This window comes from Staurois parvus, unplaced genomic scaffold (genome assembly GCF_062004578.1).
Source record: "Staurois parvus isolate SC_StPar_1 unplaced genomic scaffold, SC_StPar_1.0 ptg000498l, whole genome shotgun sequence".
Classification (NCBI taxonomy): Eukaryota; Metazoa; Chordata; class Amphibia; order Anura; family Ranidae; genus Staurois; species Staurois parvus.
This window is the reverse complement of record NW_028318294.1, coordinates 586,889-608,833: the sequence shown is the minus strand read 5'-3', so window position 1 is coordinate 608,833 and position 21,945 is coordinate 586,889. Positions and strand designations below refer to the sequence as shown.

Sequence of the window (21,945 nt, the reverse complement as noted above, 5' to 3'; positions counted from 1 at the left end):
TTGACTATACACACTGTACCAGACAAAGGCTGATTTGAATGAATCTCCATAGTTGACAACTAGAGTCTCCTTTAGACAGAAGAATTCTTCTGTATGTAAAGATTTGTTGACAGATTATAAATGAACTCACTGTGTGCTTTATTAGGTGTATCTATACCCAAACATTTATTCTTTTTTTGATAGAGTAGGGAATGATTAAAACCCTTGTCAGGTTTTTACTGCCATCTGTATCTCTGCTAGGAAAGTTCACCTTGTTCATTGTCATTGGGACGGAGGATGATGTGAAATCCAAAATTTTATATTTGGCCCCAGAACCAGAAGCAGCCCGTCCAAATTGGTGCAACATTGTGAGCCATACCCAGACCCCATGATGTGGGAATGGCCTTAATGCTGCTTCATGCACTGGATCCTGTGCGAGATCTCCCCTTTCACTTAGTGCAATGCGTTGTAGTCAACTACAGAGTGCTTTACGGGTCCAGGGCTGTAGTCTGCTGCTATAGAACTCTGAACACCCCTCTGGGGGGTATGCCCACTGTGACAGGCAAAGCCTTGACTTGATATACAGTCCAGTGTGATGGTCAAGTAAGTCAGGGTTACCCTGTGTCTCTGACCATTACTGTAAAAACCAGGGCTATGTTTGGAATATATTCACTTAACAGTGTATTTATAGAAGAAAATGTGAAAATTGGACTTTCTAGGCACAGAAGCTCGGTACACAAAAAAGTAAAATCAATGTTCCTTTATTCAACATCACATCATATCTAAAAGGTATCTGATAAGATATTATTGTACAGTTCACCCATAGTGAATATCCCAAGACCCACCAAACAGTCGTAATGATGGCAATCAATGGTTTACAGAATAATCCTGTAGAGGGGTAAGGGACATTCCGATGGTGTAGGTAATGCCCGACATGTTTTGTGACGACAGTCGCTTCCTCAGGGGCTAGCAATATATCTAGAAAAAATAAATATACTTAGACAAGAAGGATACATATCAAATTAACAACACAAAATAGACCAATATGCACAAGGCAGTAGTGGACTCCTCAGGACACAGGGAAGGGGGCCTCCTTTTGGTTCAAGGGCCTCCAGAGATCAGGTATGGGGGTGCAAGAACAGACACAAGGCAGGCAGGCAGGCGACCCACAGGAATCCTCAAAGGGCTGAAATCCCACGTATTGGAAACCAACACAGGAATTGAGGAACCAAAAAAAAGGCAATTTACAGTGTAAACTTTTCAAAATTAGAGCTAAAACTCAACCACCTAGAGTTTAGGCTCAGATGGATGACCAAGTGTTACATCACACCACTGGTTGCACACTTTACTGCCGCTCTATATTACACACCCTGCTCCATGAGTAGCCTATAGGTGAATGTGCCTGTTGACAGTTCTGTTTGCCTTGTTGTTGCCCACCCTTACTATCTATTGCTTGGCGATGTCCCAGGGTCTATGAATACTTTGCCTGTACTCTGTAATGTACTAAAAAACAAATTTTGACTTGCCTAAATTCCTTATCCTTGAGTACACTATGGGACACATTGACCCCCCTCTTTTTCCATTCTTGCATTACTTGCTACAAAACTCAGGACTCAAAGATAGGGGTAGTGGGTATAGGTAAGGCGCCTGCAGGGCAAGTCCTTAAAAGCTTGTCAATGTTCAATCACTTGAAGGTATGAGCTAACCAGGGTCTGTGAATACTTTACCTGTGTCCTGTACTGTACTCCAAGATATGGAGTTTACAGGTAAATCAAAATTCCTCTTATTTCTCACCTAAATATACTGTATATCTTTCTTTGGGGCAGGCCCCAGACAGACTGTAAGCTACTCCTGAATTTTCTGATATGAGAGCAAACTCAATTCATCCTCTTTGACAAAGAGGGACACACTGGGGTTGATTTACTAAAACTGAAGAGTGGTTTCTTTGCAGAGCTGCTCCGAATTTTGCAATCAGCTTCCAATTTTTTTTTTGCAAAGGCTTAATTGAGCATGCTGAAGTTAGATGCAGATTGGCTAATATGCACAGCTGCACCAGAATTTGCACTCTCTAGTTTTACTGCATCAACCCCACTAACCCCTGGTTTATTTATTTTATTTTTATTCATTTCAGGTATATATATAGCACCGTCAATTTACGCAGCGCTTTACATTTATATTGTACATTCACATATATGCAGCCGTGCGAGCTGCGTTTTGCACGGGCACATTTCCTATGTTGCCTGTCTATCATTCTAAATAATGAGAACACCTTCTCCTAAAAGTACATTATATATTGTATAATTGCAACTTTATTGGAAAAAGATGAGCAATCGAGTCAACGCTTTTCTTTATGGCATGTGCAAATAAAGGTAATTTATATACTGAAAAGCATCATTACAGCTAGTAACAGCGTACGATTATTTAGAATAAAACATTTTCCCTGATAGTTGTACTTTAACTGCAGTGAATATTCAGATGGTGAGGTCACAACAGAGATGGTGCAGCAGATAGGATACAAAGCTTCAATTGTTAAGACTAGAGCTCCACCTGCTGGCTGAATAGACAATATATTGTTAATAGGCAATAGTAAGGTGTAACTTCACTCTCCCAATCAGCTTTGAGTCCTTATGCTGCTAGCATTAGTAAATAGATAAGAAAGTATATCATATTTCCTTGTTAAAAACTGTTTTGTTTTTTATATTTCTTTTACTTCCTAGTTTCCATGCCTAAGCAAATGATGGCATACATCCCAGGAGTCTTCAGGAGGGGAGGAGGGGTTTTCCTAGCTTAGCACACCCTCCCAATGCCTGAGCTAAGAGAAAATTGATTACAGGAAATATTTGCTATATGAATCATCTGCCCTTACTCAAGATGGCCACTGCCAGAAGTGCTAGGAGTTGTTTTTCTTAGTGATTTTTCAGCAAAATAAAGCACGGAGACATGGACGGATGAGTGGAATATAGAATAGATATATATTATAGAATATTAAAAATAAATTAAATTGCGCTTTTGGTTTTTAAACAGTGTAGTTCCCCTTTAACGTACGTTACTTAAAAAAATTTGTATTTAAAGTGGTTGTAAAGGCTGAAGGTTTTTTACCTTCATGCATTCTATGCATGAAGGTAAAAAACGTTCTGTGTGCGGCAGTGCCCCCCAGCCCCCTCAATACTTACATGAGCCCCATGAATGATAGCCTCAGCTGTTCCAGGTCTCTGCCTCCTCATCAGCTGGGACAGCAAGCGGGAGCAATTGGCTCCTGCTGCTGTCAACCACAGCCAGTCAGCCAATGAGGAGAGTGAGGGGGCAGGGCCAAGCCGCAGCTCCTTGTGTGAATGGATACATGGAGCAGCGGGTGCCCCCATAGCAAGCTGCTTGCTGTGGGGACACCCAACAGGAGGGAGGGACCTAAGAAGAGGAGAATCCAGGCTGCTCAGTGCAAAACCACAGCACACAGTAGGGAAGTCTAGACATGTTTGTTATTTTCCAAAAAGAAAAAATTAACTATTAGAATCGCTTTAATTATATATATTTTTAGACCCGATCTTGATAAAAAAAAATGGGTACTCCCTTTAATAACCTGCTTTGCTGGCCATATGTTACACTAACTGCTATTTTGTGTCTTCTTGCCTTTTTTAGAGAGTCATTCTAGTTCCATTGAAAGCAGCACTACCATAGCCTCCCGACTGCACTGCCCTCCAGCTTCCGTCTGCATTGGAATCTTACCTGGCCTCGGAGCATACTCAGGAAGCAGTGATTCAGAGTCCAGCTCAGACAGCGAGACCACAATAAACAACATGGGAAAGATTGTATCCTCCGTATTCCGCTCAGGCACTTTCCTTGATGCGCCCTAAACCCTACCCACCAATCAAAACCATTTGTTAAACCTGAAAGTGGAACATTTACTTACAAAGACATGGACAAATCCTCTGTACCTAAACCGCAGAGCATATTTTTCCTTTCTCTTTTTGTTCAGTGTGTTTTTAAGCTTGGGAGCTTATTAAAACAAACTCAATAAACCTAGTTTTGTGTCTTTATATCAACACAGAGGTAAAAAATAAAACGCATTGTTTTTATTCCCCATTTGCTGAAATGATTATGATCATTCAGATGCTTGATTTTCCTTTTTTATGTGCTATATAACCAGCCACAACTTAATCTTTTCACTGACCAGAACACTATTTGGAATGGTAATGGAATGTATTTATAATATTTTCAAATTATTTAATTTAATGGATAATGGGGTTTTTTTTGTTAATTTTGCATATGCTCACCAAACAGATGAGCGTAGCTGAACCTCCTGGCTGTTATCATCATGCAGCGAGCGTTGGTCTCCCAGCTGTGCTCCTGTTGGCTCCATCTACTTGGAAAAAGTCAACGCTGGAGTCCATATATAATCCGCTGAGTCTATTAAAACTCAAGGGATCTAGTATACCAGGCATGTTCAAAGTCCGGCCCGGGGGTCGGTTTAATACGGCCCTCCAACAGCCCTCCCTGCTCTGTGTAATGTGGCCCTCCCACGGCCCTCCCTTCTATGGCAGACAGTCTTCTGCTTGAGAGCAGAGGGCAGTGCGCATGTCTGACTGCGGCGCGTTCTCCCTGGTCTGTGTAAATGCGGCTGTCGCACGGCCCTCCCTTCTGTGGCAGACAGTCTTCTGCTTGAGAGCAGTGCGCATGCCTGACTGCGCCGCGCTGGGAGCGACAGAGGGCGGTGACGTCAGGGCCGGGCTTCCAGCGTGAAGCGTGTTTCTCTTCCCCTCCCGGCTGCCGAGCAGAGACTTCAGCTCCAGCTACCTTTTTCACCCTTCACATTAGTGCAGGTAAGTTTTTTTAAAATTTATTTTCAATACATTGTGAAAACTCAGCTGTCAGTTGATCTTAATGTTATGAAATGAAAGGCATGTCGTTTGCAATTAACTTGGCATAAAATAATATATTTGCATTTAATTGTAATGGTTCAAAGAATGTTCGGAAAAATGTTCGGCCCTCCACTATGTTCACTTCATCCAATCTGGCCCTCTTTGAAAAAAGTTTGGACACCCCTGTAGTATACAGTAGATCAATATTCATATTTGCCAGCACACCACGGATCATCAAAGTTGTCCGAAAAGCCTTTCTTTTTTTTTTTTTTTGGAAGAATGATCACGTCACAGAGAGAAAGGTGCAACGTTTCGAAGCCACGCAGGACCCCTTCATCAGGCATCTGATGACGAAGGGGTCCTGAGCGGCTCTAATACATTGCATAGTTCTCTTTGTGATGTGATCATTCGTCAATAAAAAAAATATTTTTTGTCAACTTTGATGATATGTGATGTGCTGGCAAACATGAATGTTGATCTGTGATGGTTCCAGTTTCCTGCTGGCTGTTACTACAGTACTGACTAATTCTGAGCCTGACCCAGGAACGTGTGTAATGGGAATGTTGACATTATCTAGTGTACAGCAGAACACTTAGTTATGCCACCTCTGTACCTTCTCTTTAAAATGTTCACCTTTGCAGAAAAAAATTAAAAGGTGAACCAATACAGTGCACCCTCCCCACCTCCAGGTCCCCTGTGCATTTATCTTTGTGGGTGATGAGCTGTCAGCACCAACACGGCCAGTGTAGCAGTCTGGGGATTTGAAATCAATCAAGCAGCACTTCTGGAACAGATCGGAGAGATTCTGATTGGTCAGCACTGGTATAGGGTATCGTCTGATCCATTCCTGAAGTGCTGCAGAAACCCATGTCTCTAACTTTGAAGAGTGACATTCCTATCCAGTTCCAAGTCCAATTTAAAGGGACACAAGCCTTATATGACCTCACTTAAAGCGGAATTCCACTCACTTGTCAAAAACCTTACCTGTCCCTCGGTCCCGTGGTGTGTCCCCCGCAGCTCGTTTCACCGGCTGTCCTGTATTCCAGGAGGCCGGCATCTTCAGTGTAGGCATCCGGCTGTGATCGCTTGCGGCTTCACAGCCGGGTACCCACTGTGCATGTGCAAGAAGCACTGTGCTTCAAGAATGTTCCTGTAGGCTTCTGGGATCTGTCACGTGTCCCAAAAGACTACAGGGAGGGAGGACACCTTCCGTTTCCGATTGCCTAGGCGAGCGGACTGGAAGTGGGAGCGGGTACCTGTCAAATTCGGATACCTGCTCCCGCCCCCAAAGGTGCTGACCCTTAATGGGGAGTGGGGGAGCAGTCCTTAAACTTCCCCTTTTGGGTGGAGCTCCTCTTTAATGGTTTGGTCATATTTACCAGGTGAGAGCACAGCCGGTGAAGGTGCACATTTGGTTATTATAACAACTCATTATTGGTGGAATGAACACAAATCGTTTCTGTTATTTCACCCGAAAGAGTGTAAAGTCACGGAGTGATTATGGACACTTTATTTTGTAAAAATTATATTGTATTTGGACACAAAATTTTTTTGGTCAATAATTTTTGTTTTTTGGAATCCAAAAAATGTTTTTGTTAGTGGAGCGCGGTACTATTATAATTTCTTTTGATACAGTAAAGCCCCATGCATATTGCGTGCTTAACCCTGGGGCATGGGGCTGTAACATCAGCTGTACACGGAGGACACAGGGGTCTCGCCTTGCCCTGCCGCAGACAGCCAGTCAAACTGTATGAATGCTTGGTACGCAGACTTCTTGCATCTCTGGGCGTTTGCCCCGGGGGCATACTGCCCTGAATACTGTCAGCTGTCAGACTCTCAGAAAATTTGACAGGCTGACAGCAGGGGGCTGGACAGGACATTCCATGGATAGGGGCTGGGGCTAAACACAACGTGCGTGAGTCATAAATCCTACCAGACTAAATATTTAGTTTTGTTTTTTCAATCCTGCTACACAGTGTTTTGACCCAGGGTCAGTTCACATTACATGCATTTTAGTTGCGTTTTTTCTGCATCCAAAACACACAGAAAGTATGTTATATGGTTGTCAATGTTATAGTTCACATCAGTGCATTGCATTTCCAGTGTGTTCCGGTTGCAGAAAAAAAAGTAGAACAGGCTGTATTTTTTCTGCACAGAACTGTACTGGAACGCATTAAAACACACAGGAACACACCAAAAAAGCACTGGAATGCACTTGTCCCTATTTAAATTGAAGAAAAAGTGAACTGGAATTCACCAAAAATGTATCTGGACTGCATTTCTAGAGTGTGAACCGGCCCTCAAGCTTCATACATATGGCCATACAACATGCACAGCCTGCATAATCACTTTCCCAGCCCAGGATCCGCTGCTGCGTACAGCCGCCTACTGAGATTCGGCTGTACATGGTTATGTGCCAGGGGTTGCATAAAGCACCCCTCTGCACATGGACTTATGCTGTTAAAGTGTTACTAAAGCCACAACAGTAAAATCAGTCTGTATATGCAGTAAAGCATGCTTGTTATACTCACTGTGGAACCTAAGGGGTTAATCCTCTGCGTTGTGTAAAAACTCTGTTTGATCCTTTCTTCTCTGATCCTTCCCTTCTTCCAGTTTCCCCCTCTTATCTCCTGATAAGACATATTGTGTGGCATCACTCTGCTCATGCTCAGTTTGGTGTGTATTGCTAGAGAAGTTTTTTTTTTCTTCTTGGGATAGTGCATGTGAGCAGCACAGGGCCAGTCAGCACAGTCCAGACAGGTCAGGGGTCCTGCATCTTCCTAGAACAGAATGAGAACTCCTCCTACAAGCTTTAACATGCGCTATGCTGAACACTGATAGAAGTCACAAGACTGCTATATAATGCTGATGAGAAAAGACATTTAGCAGTTTATATTTACTAAAATTATTGGACTTTCATGTTCTGTGTACTGTGGGAGACCAGATATAGTGAATGCAGGGTCCTGGGTTTAGTAACACTTTAACTTAGTGCACATTCAGAGCATACATGAGTGCAGGTGTTTTATGCAACCCACAGCGGATAGCCACTTATAGCTTCACCTTCTAAATCATCTCAATGGGCTGCTCTATGCAGCAGCAGTGGGTTCCTGGAAAGTGATTCCGCAGGTCCTGCATGCTGTACAGCCCCTGTACGGCTGTGTGCATGAAATTTTAACAGCTTCCTGCTACAAGGTGGTAGGGCTGCGCAAAATCACGTATATATGCGTAATTTTGTATTTCTGGATAGGGGGTGCACACGTGCCCTACCCGTGCCGCCATTGGTGGCTACAGCTGTCAACCACCGCATCCCGGTTGGAGATTCCTGGTGATCGCTGAGGAACAGTGACAGGGTCCTCTGTCAGCTCCAGCACATTGCTTCATATGACTCTGCATAGCAGAGCCATACAAAGCAGCATGCTTACACAGTAAAACACAGCACACAGTAAAACACACACAGCACACAATTAACCCTTTTATCGGCCCAGATTTTAACCCCTTCCTGCGCAGGGTCATTGGTACAGTGTCGGTGCTTATTATTAGCAGTGTTCACTGTATTAGTATCACTAGGGATGCCAGTGATAGTTCCCCCCAGTGTCAGAATGTCCACCACAGTCCCGCTATAAGTCGCTGATTGCCGCCATTACTAGTATAAAAAAAAGAAATTCCAGTATCTATACTGTCATGTGTAAACGCTATAACTTTCACGTAAACCAATTAATTTACACGTTTTTGGATTTTTTGTTTAACAAAGACATGTCGCAGAATACATTTTGGCCTAAATTTATGATGAAATTTGATTTTTTAATTTTTTTTTAACTGGACATGTTTTATAGCAAAAAGTCAAATATATTGTTTTTTTTCCAAAATTGTCGATCTTTTATTTTTGTTTATAGCCCAGAAATAAAAAACGCAGAGGCAATCAAATACCACCGAAAGAAAGCTCCACTTGTGGGAAAAAAATTACATAAATTCCATTTGGATACAGCGTTGCATTACAGCGCAATTGTCAGTTAAAATAACGCAGCGCTGTAACGCAAGAAATGGCCAGGTCAGGAAGGGGGGTAAATCCTCTGGAGGGCAAGTGCTTAAAATGGAATTTTAACTATTATTATTATACAGGAGTTATATAGCGCCAACAGTTTGTGCAGCACATTACAGTATGAGGGCAGATAGTACAGTTACAATACAATTCATTACAGGAGGAATCAGAGGGACCCGCTAACTAATTTTTCTCATTTTTAGCAATTCTTACCTCTAATCAGCATGTTTTTTACATTATTGCTCTACAGCTAGCATTTGAAATCTCAGTCCCAGTTACTATGGGCTGTAGAAGTTGCACCACAGCAAAACTGTGATGGTACTTGTGATGACCAGGCCTGGACTAGCCATAGGGCATTCCAGGCATTTGCTGGGGTTGCATGTTCTAAGGATGGATTATCAGACACACAAACCGCCAATTCTCTTTCCTCTTCCCCACCCTGCACATCACACACTCGGCACAGATGGACATATAGCTGTGTGCAGGCGCAGTAGTTACCTGTCAATGTCTGCTAATATGCAATCCCTATAGGTGGGCAGTGTGTGTTCTCTCCGATCTCTCCAGGGCAGTGAATGAAGTGTCAGTGTACACACACCCTGCACCACCAGGCAGACGGTGAGCCCAGCTCTTGTATGTTCCTATTTGGTGTCCTCCATCTCTGGCAGTGATCCTAGACATGCGATGGCCAGAGAGTGCAGGATCAGCTCCCTTCCGCCTTTGTGTGATCAGCCGGAGCATAGCCAGCCATAGAGGACATGGAAGAGCACCAAGTCTGACATGACCCTGGGTAGGAGATCAGGGATTCTATACACCTGTGATTGTGCTGTATACAGAAATGTACTAATCTGATGATTGCAGACCCTGTAGTGCCTTGTTTGGATTTCCCACCACTTTCTGTCTTAGTGGCAATAGACAGAGAAAGTGGATCTCATCAATAGGTGACAACAACAACAACAACCAAAACAAACAACCCATTTTGAACTGACTTGTTAGCAAATACACTGCTCAAAAAAAATTAAAGGAACACTTTGAAAACACATCAGATCTCAATGGGGAAAAATATCATGCTCGATATCTATACTGATATGGATTGGGTAATGTGTTAGGAACGTAAGAATGCCCCATCATTGACAGAAATGAGAATTATCAACCTACAGAGGGCTGAATTCAAAGACACCCCGAAAATCAAAGTGAAAAAATTGTATGGCCCCCACGTGCTTGTATGCATGCCTGACAATGTCGGGGCATGCTCCTAATGAAAAGATGGATGGTGTCCTGGAGTATTTCCTCCAAGATCTGGACCAGGGTATCACTGAGCTCCTGGGCAGTCTGAGGTGCAACCGGGTAGCATCGGATGGACCGAAACATGACCTTATCTCAGAGGTGTCCTATTGGATTCAGGTCAGGCGAGCGTGGGGGCCATTCAATGGTAGCAATTCCTTCATCCTCCAGGAACCGCCTACATACTCTCGCCACATGAGGATGGGCATTGTCATGCACCAGGAGGAAACCAGGACCCACTGCACCAGCGTAGGGTCTGACAATGGATCCAAGGATTTCATCCCGATACCTAATGACAGTCAGGGTACCATTGTCTAGCCTGTAGAGGTCTGTGCATCCCTCCATGGATATCCCTCACCAGACCATCACTGACCCACCACAAAAACGGTTATGCTGAACAATGTTACAGGCAGCATAACGTTTTCCACGGCTTCTCCAGACCCTTTCACATCTGTCACATGTGCTCAGAATGAACCTGCTCTCATCTGTGAAAAATACAGGCCGCCAGTGGTGGACCTGCCAATTCTGGTATTCAATGGCAAATGCCAATCAAGCTCTATGGTGCCGGGCCGTGAGCACAGGGCCCACTAGAGGATGCTGGGCCCTCCGGCCACCCTCATGATGTCTGTTTCTGGTTGTTTGGTCAGAGACATTCACACCAGTGGCCTGCTAGAGGTCATTTTATAGGACACTGGCAGTGCTCATCCTGTTCCTCCTTGCTCAAAGGAGCAGATATCGGTCCTGCTGATGGGTTAAGGACCTTCTTTGGCCCTGTCCAGCTCTCCGAGAGTAACTGCCTGTCTCCTGGAATCTCCTCCATGCTCTTGAGACTGTGCTGTGAGACGTAACAAACCTTCTGGCAATGGCACATATTGATATGCTATCATGGAAGAGTTAGACTGTCTGTGCAACCTCTGTAGGGTCGAAGTATGGCCTCATGCTACCAGTAGTGACACTGACCCAAACCACATGCAAAACTAGTGAAAAACAGTCAGAAAAGTGAGTAGGGAAAAAAATGTGAGTGCCTTTCACCTGTAAAACCATTTCTGTTTTGGGAGACATCTCATTGTTGCCTATCTAGTGCACCTGTTGTTAATTTCATTAACACCAAAGCAGCTGAAACTGATTAACAACCCCCTCTGCTACTTAACTGACCAGATCAATATCCCAGGAGTTTAACTGACTTGATGCTATACTCTGATTAAAAAGTGTTCCTTTCATTTTTTTGAGCAGTGTGTATAATGGTGGGTACTCTGCAAATGGTCATGCCATATAAATCCAAGGTAAGTGAAAGCCAGTGCACCAAAATCAACTCCAGAGATTTATTGCAGTCCAATGTCAAAACCATGACATGACAAAGGAATTCAGTAAACATTTGGATTTGATTTGGGTGTGCTGGCTTTCACTTGGCTTAGCAATAACAACAATATACTGTATACTGTATGTTGAAAGAGTGATCCATTTTAATACAACTTTTCCCAATTGAAACACAAAGAAATCTTAATTTCTTAGACTTGCACAACAGCAGCAGTTCCCCTATGTGTACCTTTTGCTTCTCCATGGTGTTTTGTGCATTTTGGGTAGGTCACCCATGTCTAAGGTTGACTAAACACTTGACAACAAAGTAGATGTCTAAAAAAGGGATGAACATTCGGGTAATTTTTTTTTTTTATTTTGTCATATCCAAAAATATTGCAAAATTAAGTCCATAACATTGTATAAAGAAAATGGTTCTACATACTGTAAGGCAAAACATCGTCCCTCTTAAAATGAAGCAATCATTTTCAAACTAATGCTTTGTCCTTGGCAATACAAAATCCTCTGACAAATCCCTTTGCTGTGTCTCAGATTTCATAAACTGATACTGAAATGTATTCATGGCATCCTTGCATATATCCTGTATTTTTGTGACGATCTGAAATGGTAGCATGGTCCTCCAAGCTTGGGAGACATTTAATGCATTCCTTGAGGTGATCTTAAAGGCTTCCTTTCGTGTAGGTAGTCCTTGACCATGTGTAACATTACAAATCCATTCACTTAACTTTTCAGTCATTTCTAAGTTTGCAAACTTATATATCTCTTGCACTTTTCCTAAAGGATCTTGTACCAAGTCCTCATATCTAACCATCATATATCTTCCATTGAGAAATAGAGGGGGGTCGTCAGTAGCCATTTTGTACATATTAGCATGACTTTGGCAGATTTCATGTAATGCAAGAAATTTGGTATCGTTTATTTTTGTTCCATTTCTGTTGAGGACAATGCCGTTGTCAACAGCTAGCGCCCTAAAGGTTTGTATGCGGGACTTCGCAACAGCTCGAGGGTCACGGACTAGGTGAAGAATCTTGAGGTTTAACGAAGGGTCTTTCAGAAGAGGATAGAGGACTTTGAGGTCAAAAATTCGAACCTCCTTTACAACAATGTGACTATACCTTTTGCATGCTTCTTCTGTTTTTCTAATTGAATCGTTTCCGCAAAGTTGTCTACATGCTGTTTCATTAACAACTTTATCATAAGAAAAATAATTGCATGCCGGAGGTGAACAAAAGGCTCTACTAGTGTGCCACATAAAAAGGTCAGAAACATTCATATTTTTCACATATGCATCAAACACAGACATGTCACATTTGAAGACCGATTGGATTAAGTCTCTCACTGCCATGTGAAGATCATGTCCATTGGAGAAAGGCATAGTCTTCCATACATGCCAAGCTGGCTCCATCAGGTAGAAGACACTGGGGTGCTGGCTAAAAAACTGGCCGACCAGAGATGAACCTGACCTCCATGTAGAAAGAATCAGCAGATGGACTTTCTCTTTTTCTTTTACATGCTTTACTTTTTGCTGATGTAGTAACAATAATAATAATAATAACAGATGAACACAAATCAGCACAGCCAGCGCACAGCCAAAAAACCTTATTCTGACCATGATGCCTGAGGTTCACTCCACTGTTAAGTCAAAGGAAAGTCAATCAGCATGCCTCCTGTGTTAAAACAATCCTTAGAGTGGTATTACATCCAAAAGCAAACATTCATTTTATTGCAGTTCTTAGATATGATGGCTGCATTAGTTTACTTTTCTAGGATTTCTGCCTTCTATTTCCATCTGCTGATCTGGCCAGTAAGTCTGTTTTTCAAAAGAACAAGTTCACTTGCAGATGTATCAGTTACAGGGATGAGACAAACCAGGAATACTCTTATAATGATCAGTTTTATTTATGTAAAACCTTTATCCTGAAAGGAATAAAAAACTGTTTGCTGTAACTCCTTATAAAGTGTTATATAATCATTGTTATATTATTATATTATTGTTAATTACTATGTTATATAATATGTGTATTAATATTATGTATATTATATTAATAATTATGTTATATATAATGTAAATTATTATGTTATATATTATGAACCTTCTTATAAAGTGTTGCTGATGTTTGTTAGTATATTTAAATCTGCTAGTCCAACTAACACTCCCTTCCCCCCCGACTTACAATCCTCCAGTCCAAAGGTGCCCCCTGTGCTACTTCATCCAGAGTAGGAGCACTCTTAGGGCTTATGTACACAGGGTGTCTGAACGATGGAAACTGACTGCTGGAAAACGTAGGTTAAAAAACGTAAGCTTAGTCGTGTTTGCATACCGCGTTTATGCACGTTTACGAGCGTTTGCGTTTAGAAGAGTTTTTAAAAGATAACCTCAGGAGACCTTCCAAAATGCCCAGAATGCACTGAAAAACAGTAAAAAATTTACTATTTCAGACATTGTGAGAGAAATAGAGAGAGCAGAAGCAGATAGAGCAGTATGTGTTGAGATGACCTGTCTTTTCTGATTGTATTCACTATGGATCCCATCATGAGCATAATGCAGCACGTTCTATAATTTTTTCCTTCACGCAAAACCTGGAACTGACTGCGCTGGTGTACCGGGTCCATTTGAATACATGGAAAACACTTTGCATTCATTTCTGAAGATGAAAAAGTCTCTGGACAGCATCTGGATATGGAACAGTGAAAAAACGCTTCTAAACGCAAGTGTTTGGCGTTTGAAATGCTGATAAAATCTACTCCTGAATGCAAGTTTGGTGCGTTCAAAAAAAACAACTGTAAACTCAACTGCCTGTAAACAACTGTAAACGACATAGTGTACATGGACACATAGGAAAACATTAGGGAGAGTTCAGGGGCTGCTGAAAAAAAAGCTGAACAGCTCCTGAATGTCAGTTTATCAGCTGCAGCGTACATGAGCCCTAACAATGATGCAGTCCAAAGGTGCTACTTCATCCAGAGTAGGGGCACTCCAATACAGGAGGTGTGTTACTGGCCAGATCACCAGATGAAAAGACAGGAAACACAGCCTTAAAAAAAGAAAACTAATACAGCCACACATCTAATGATTGGTAAGCTGTAATATTTAACATTTTTGTTTTGGGTTTAATACTTCTTTAACCTCCCTAGCGGTCTGATTATGTCAGTATTTCTGTGCTCAAAGTGGTACATTTTGTTGCATAGAAATATATAGTTTTTTTTATTGTATGCCTGTAATTTTTAGGAATAACACTGAAATCTGTCCGAACAAGAGTCTAGTAAACATTCCGGGTATGTTAAAATTTGAAACATGAAATCATAAATTAGAATTTAATAAACAATCATAAAAAATAATAATATAATAATAATAATAAATTTAATTCAATAATGTAATCAAACCAAAAACACTGAAATATAGCGCCATGTTTGCACATCACTGAGCAAAGTCACAGAATCGTTTTCAGTGTCTGATGAAGAATTTCCCCATGAATCATTATCACTCAATTCTGCAAGTAGTTCTGATTTACTATCGCTGTTCTCTAGCTGGTCTAAAACCGATTTTGACCTAAAGGGACGCTTTTTGGACGCCATGGACGTTTCTCAGTTTCCAGGCAGAAAGAACAGTCAAAATGCAGGCAGGGCACAGGACAAAGCACTCGGGACAAAATGTATGTGAAATGGTTTGATACAGGAATGTTTTACTATGTGATTTTAGTGTATCTACTGAATTTCACTTTTTGACATTTTTAAATTTCCCGCCAGTTCCGTCCCCGTACGTCCCGACATCATAGAGAATGGAACCCGGAAGACAGATGCCGGCATCGGCCGGAGGAGATGGACAGGGACGTTGCAGGGGACACATCGCGGGAGCGCAGGACAAGGTAAGTGCTGCAGGGAATCCCTGAGCAACGCTGCATGGTATTCCCGAGAGTAGCTCGGGGTTACCACTACACTCGGGAATACCACCAGGGGGGTTAAACAGTATCAGCAATGTCAGTATGCATCAGTTAACCTAAAGGGGTAATAAACCCAAAACAAAATGTAATATACTGCAGCTTACCAATTGTTAGATGTGTTGCTGCTTTAGTTTTCTTTTTTTGTTTATTTTGACCTGGTGATTTGACTAGTAACACTACCTGTCTTAGAGTATTCTGGATGGAGAAGCAATAGAGACACCTTTGGACAGCAGCATTGTCTGAAAAGACTATACAAAATGTAGCGGTTGATCTCTCATAATTGGCATAGATAAAAGAAAATATTAAAAAGAAAAAAGTCCTTAACCATTTCCCATCTGGCCCATGTACATAAACGGTAGCAGTGCAGGAGTGGGTTGCCGTTCATAAACGGTGCCCATATTTTCAGGTTGTGCATGCTCCCTGGGAGCGCACGGCACTGCGATCCGGTGCCTGCTGTGTCCGATTGCTGTACGGGACCTTTGTGTGAGGTCCCGATCATGTGGTCACTGATTAGCCAATCAGTGATCACATGAACAGTAGTAAGCAAGATGTCACTTCCTGACATCATTGCTTACTACTACTGAAATCTGTGAATGATCACAGAGGTCACATGGTACAAGGCTATTCACAACAGCCTCTACCATGTGACAAGCTGTGACCAATCACAGCTCGCACAGTATGTCTCAATGGCTGCAAGAATGCAGCCAGAGAGAAGGAGAAATTATTATACAGTATTTATAAAGCGCAAAAAAATGCTAAAAAAATTCATATGGGTACAGTGTTGCATGACCGCGCAATTGTCATTCAAAGTGTGATCGCACTGAAAGCTGAAAATTGGCCTGGACAGGAAGGGGGTAAAAGTGTCAGGACTTGAAGTGGTTAAAGTGATGGTAAAGTCCTTCATATATCACATTTTGGGGAAAAGGTGATGAGTTGTCACAAAGACAAAATCCTCCAACACCATACACAGCCTCTTACCAGAGGGCAAGACTACAGAGCATGCGGTCTTACACAGCGTTTATGATCAATCACATGGAAGAGTAGGATCAGAAAACTTCTCCACCTGAAGGCACCTCCACAGCTCGCACCACAAAGGTTGTACTTCAAAATAGTGGTTTTGCAAAGATGAGAGAGAAAATATGGAACCATAGGGCTTCTCCACCAAAAGATAACTCCTCAGTCAATAACGGTATGTGGTGTGATGACGTTAGAGAACGTAGCTCTACCCTACGCGTTTTGACACAAATGGCGTCATCAGGGGCCATTGTCTGAAAAGAGAGTAGTGTTAAGTTGGCCCTTTTTTTTTCATTCAGCCAGCGGGCTGAACAAAAAAAATTTAACTGATTCCCCTATTCGAGGTGGATAGGGGGGAATCCTCCCTACTGCGCTTTTATATTCTGACATTGGGGAGACTCCCCCACTGCCAGAATACACAAATCAGTGCTGCAGCTGCTGATTGACCAACTTTCATCTAACAGGGCAATTGAACAGAAGTCACTGCAGTGGCCACACATGGATTGAAATTCAGTCAGTCCCAGCTGAACAGGATGAATTTCGATCCATCAATGGCCATCCTTAGATCCAGATTGAGATGGACTTGACTGACAAACTGAAGCAAAACTCCAGCTAACACTTTACAAGCAGTTACAGCAACAACTTGTTTCCTTTTGGGATAAAGATTTTACAATAATGAATAAAATCTGATTGTTGCAAGCACCCCGGTCAGTGCTAAATAGTTTGTCTCAATTGTCTTACTGCCACTAGTGCTGAACAGCTTTGTTTGTTACAGGAAGTTGAAAAATAACAGACTTACCAGCTGGATCACCAAGTGAAAATAAAGGGAAAAAAGGCTATAAAAAGAAACCAAATACCCCCCCACATCTAAGAAATACCAATAATTCTAATACTAATTGCCTACTTAATTATTAATTATATTACTTTTTGAGGGACATAGAAGGTTTTTATTTTATACCATTTTTAATAAATGTGCCACTCATGTTTTTTAAATGTAAGCTGACAAATAGGAAAAAAAGATTAAAACATGCATTGTGGTTGTTTTACATTTTTTACATTATTTTATTGAATTTTGTAAACTTTCTAAATTCATTATTTTTTTTTAACATAGTGTAATGCTGACACTTGCAGCCTTTGAATACGGCCGTCACTGTGGATATCACTTTTGCTGCATCATTAGTTGTCCTCAGCCATGTTCTTAAAGCAGAATTCCAGTGAAAATAAAAAAAAAAAAAGTCAGCAACTACAAAAACTGTAGCAGACTTTTAAAAAATGGACACTCACCTATCCCTCGATCCCACGGTGTCCCCACCGCAGCCTGTTTCACTGCCTGCCCTGTGTTCCCGGCGCACATCTTCAGTATGGACAGCTTGCGGGTTCACAGCCGGGTGCTTACTGCGCATGCGTGAGTAGCGCTACGCTTTGTGAATGGTCCTGTAGTCTTCTGGGACCTGTCACGTGTCTCAAAAGGGGGAGGGGGGGAGGGACAACTTTTGCTTCCGATCACCTAGGCGATCGCAGCAGAAGTGGGAGCGGGTACCTGTCAATTTTGGGTACCCACTCCCCCCCAGCTCCTCAAAGGTGTCAATCCTTAACAGGGAGCAGGGGACCAGTCCTTAAAGCCTCGGCAATCGCAGCAGAAGTAGGAGCGGGTAAATGTCAATTTCGGGTACCCACTCCCCCCCAGCTCCCCAAAAGTGTCAATCCTTAACAGGGAGCAGGGGACCAGTCCTTAAAGCCTCGGCAATCGCAGCAGAAGTAGGAGAGGGTACCTGTCAATTTCGGGTACCCACTCCCCCCCAGCTTCCCAAAGGTGCCAATCCTTAACAGGGAGCAGGGGACCAGTCCTTAAAGCGGAACTTCCTCTTTTGGGTGGAGCTCCGCTTTAAATTATACCGTTTATATAGGCAAAACTTTGTTTTTTGTTTTGGATAAAGAAAGATTTCAACTTCATAAAGGTTTCATCACATAAGAGAACAAAGGGCAACACACAATTTGCACAAGTCATACACTTTAGGGTTGATTTGCTAAAACTGGAAAGTGCAAAATCTGGTGAAACTTTGCCTGGTAGGCAATCAGGTGGTCAATCAATGGTAGGCAATTCTTTCAGTTTGTTCAATTACATTTGACAAGAAAAAAACTGGAAGCTGATTGGTTTCTATGCAGAGCTGCACCAGATTCTGCACTCTCCAGTTTTAGTTGATTTAGTAAGTTCTCTTTCATACGGGACGGACCCGTTTAGCAGATCCGCCTGCTTGGCAGGGGTTCTCTCCCCTGAACCCGCTAAGCAAGCGGATGAAAGCTCCGTGTCCCCTCCGTTGCTGCAGAGCAGACACAGAGCTGCTCCCTCTCCTCAATGGGTGGTCGGATGAAAATAGACCGCCTGTCCGTTTTCATCCGATCTGATCTGACGGACGGGAAATTGTATCCCCATCCGTCCCTTTTTGGTGGATCGGATGTCGGCGGGTGTAAACGGACACCCACCGCTCCGTAGAGGAGAATGGAGGTTCCGATCGGGTCCACCTGAAAACCGGGCAGGAGGACCCGATGAGAACATTTGTGTTATAGCTTAAAGCTAAAGTTCAAACTGAAAAGATAAATAAATCAAATTCAGACACATTTACCAGATCAGGTTTGCTCCTTTCAACATCCCGCACAGATCACAGAAGAATCCTGGCCAGGGATACACCGTCTTCCATCACAGACAATCTCAAGCTGTAGGCTTTGCAGGCAGACAAAGGAAAGGATGGCATGTGCTCCTGGCTACAATCTGCTCCCCAGAGGAGCTCACAGAGCACTGTCAGCGTATGTAGGATTTCTGGCCACTCCTCGATCAGGCTTCCTGGGTTGCCAGGATGACACAGGTTTCATGCACAAGTCCCCTTTTCTCAAGGGAAAATGTACTCTCTTCTTATTGCTTTATCATTTGAGTCCTCTGGCTTTTTTCTTTCTATATTCTCTCGAGTCCTAAAGGTTTTCTTTTCATTTCTATCATGCCTCGGTTCTGCACATTATACTCTTTAACATTTTTTGTCTACCCTAACATGGTAACATTGTACTACTTTGGACATAATAAAATATGAAAAAAAAATCTTAAAAAAAAAAAAAAAATGTAATAAAAATTAAAAATAAAAAATATATATATATATTTTTTTTTTTCATACTGTCACCAGTCAGTGTCCCTGATCACTGCCATGCCAGTTATATGATGACGCTGTACTGCACTGGTGACAGTATGTAAAAAAAAGATAGTGAAAATACTTTTTTTAAATTTTTTAATTTTCCGAAAAATTATGACAAAAAAATACAACTTCAAAAAACTCGCCATGCCTCTTATGAAGTACGTCGGACTGTCTACTTTGCAGAAAGGGGTCATTTGGGGGATATCTGTACTGTTCTGACATTCGTGGACCTCAAGAAATTAGATTGGCTGTCAGTACTTCAGGATTGATCAATATTCAGATCTATACCATAGTTTGTGAACTCTATAACTTTCCTACAAACTAAAAAATACATCCTAATTTGGGTTATTTTCACCAAAGACATGTAGTAGAATACATATTGGCCTAAATTTATGAAGAACAATTATTTATTTGCAAACTTTTATAACAGAAACAAAGAAAAACGTGTTTTTTTTTCAAAATTTTCGGTCTTTTTTTGTTAATTTAATAAAAAACAAAAACCCTGGCAGTGATTAAATACCACCAAAAGAAAGGTCTAGTTGTGTGAAGAAAATGATAACATTTTAGTTTGGGTACAATGTTGTATGACCGCGCAATTGTCATTCAAAACGTGAGAGCGCTGAAACCTGAAAAATGGCCTGGACAAGAAGGGTTCCATATCCATATGCTGTCCAGAGACTTTTTTCATCATCAGAAATGCATGCAAAGTGTTTTCCATGTATTCAAATGGACCCGGTACACCAGCGCAGTCAGTTCCAGGTTTCGCGTGAAGGAAAGAATGGTAGAACGTGCAGCATTATGCTCATGATGGGATCCATAGTGAATACAACCAGAAAAGACAGGTCACCTCAACACATACTGCTCTCTCTGCTTCTGCTCTCTCTATTCCTCTCAAAATGTCTGAAATTGTTAATTTTTTACTATTTTTCAGTGCATTCTGGGCATTTGGGAAGATCTCCAGGGGTTATCTTTTAAAAACGCTTCTAAACGCAAAGGCACATAAACAAGATATGCAAACGTGGCAAAACTGTTTTTTTAACGTACGTTTTCCAGCAGTCAGTTTCCATCGTTCAGAAGAGTTTTCCAAACGCCCCGTGTACATGAGCCCTAACAGCAATACTGTGTTCTTGGAAATTTTTATTAGAAAACCTATTTAATAAAGTGCATGGAAGTGAATCAAATTCTGAATGTGACATAAGTTTGTGTTTGATGAGTTCCTGCTGCAGCACTTATAAATTCAGCTTTTATACTGTCCCTGTTCCTATGAATAAATAAAAGTCGCTCACCTGGGCGCACTGCACTGGCTGAAGTGTAAAGTCGCAGCTTGCCAGCTGTAATTGTGAAAGCAGTTGGCTCCTCCTGTCACATAATTGCCAGTCTTGTGCACTTAGCATCATGCTGGTAATTTCCATTAAACACATATACCAAGTGCTCAGGAAAAAGAGATAAATAAAACAGCTTCCCTGTGCCTTGACTAAAGCCTGGTACAGGACAAATGTCAGCTAGTATCATCCACTTCAACTGAAAATGACATTTGGGAGTGAATCAAAATCTGAATGTAGCATAAACTTGTGTTTTATATACACAAAACAGCGCACAACTATCCTTCACAGATCTTCATATATTCTCACCACATTCTTCCCAGTAAGAAAGCGTTGTATATCATATCATCTTCTCTGTCTTTTCTTCTGAATCATCTACTCCACTGCTCCCAATCTCCAAAACAAAAAAACTAATATGTTGTAATGTAGTAGCAACTTTGGGAATACCAGGAAAACTCTGGACACGAACTTGAGGAAAACAAGCTGTTTATTAACCTCCCTGGAGGTATTCCTGAGTGTAGCTCAGGGTAAAGTTTCAGTACCAAAAGTAGTAACCCCGAGCTACACTCGGGCTTACCCTGCGGCGTTGCTCAGGGATTCACTGCAGCGCTTACCTTGTCCTTCGCTCCCGTGATGTGTCCCCTGCAGCGTCCCCAGCCATCTCCTCCGGCCGATGCCGGCATCCGGCTTCCGTGTTCTGGTCCCTGTGACGTCGGAACGTACTGGCGCCGGAACCGGCGGCAAATTAGAAAATTTTAAAAAGACATTTTTTTAAAAACGATTATTACATAGTAAAACATTGCTGTTTCAAAGCATTTCACATATATTTTGTCCCGAGTGCTTTGTCCTGTGTCCTGCCTGCATTTTTACTGTTCTTTCTGCCTGGTAATTGAGAAATGTCCATGGTGTCCAAAAAGTGTCCCTTTAGGTCAAAAGCGGTTTTAGATCAGCTAGAGAACAGCGATAGTAAATCAGAACCACTTGCAGAATTGAGTGATAATGATTCGTGGGGAA

The 21,945-nt window shown here is 42.0% G+C and overlaps 2 protein-coding genes and 1 long non-coding RNA gene across 6 annotated transcripts in view; 1 reads left to right on the top strand and 2 right to left on the bottom strand.

Annotated features, from left to right (window-relative positions):
• PSME3IP1 (proteasome activator subunit 3 interacting protein 1) overlaps positions 1-3,999 on the top strand; it is a 32,518-nt gene extending 28,519 nt beyond the window's left edge. For all 4 annotated transcript variants that reach the window (XM_089689788.1, XM_089689786.1, XM_089689785.1 and 1 more), the window contains one exon: positions 3,616-3,999. In XM_089689788.1, coding sequence (XP_089545914.1) covers positions 3,616-3,830 — 215 coding nt within the window. In that variant the 3' untranslated portion in view covers positions 3,831-3,999. The remainder of the gene's footprint in view (positions 1-3,615) is intronic.
• LOC149452063 (uncharacterized) lies at positions 725-19,194 on the bottom strand. Its single transcript, XR_016314931.1, has 2 exons — positions 19,052-19,194; positions 725-957 (listed from the first exon to the last, which is right to left on the bottom strand). It is a non-coding gene; the product is annotated as an uncharacterized LOC149452063 (long non-coding RNA).
• On the bottom strand, positions 11,815-13,099 carry LOC149452064 (carbohydrate sulfotransferase 5-like). The gene has a single exon (XM_089689773.1). The coding sequence runs from the start codon at positions 13,082-13,084 to the stop codon at positions 11,945-11,947; it is 1,140 nt and encodes a 379-aa protein (XP_089545899.1). The 5' UTR covers positions 13,085-13,099; the 3' UTR covers positions 11,815-11,944.
• Positions 19,195-21,945: the final 2,751 nt, after the last annotated feature.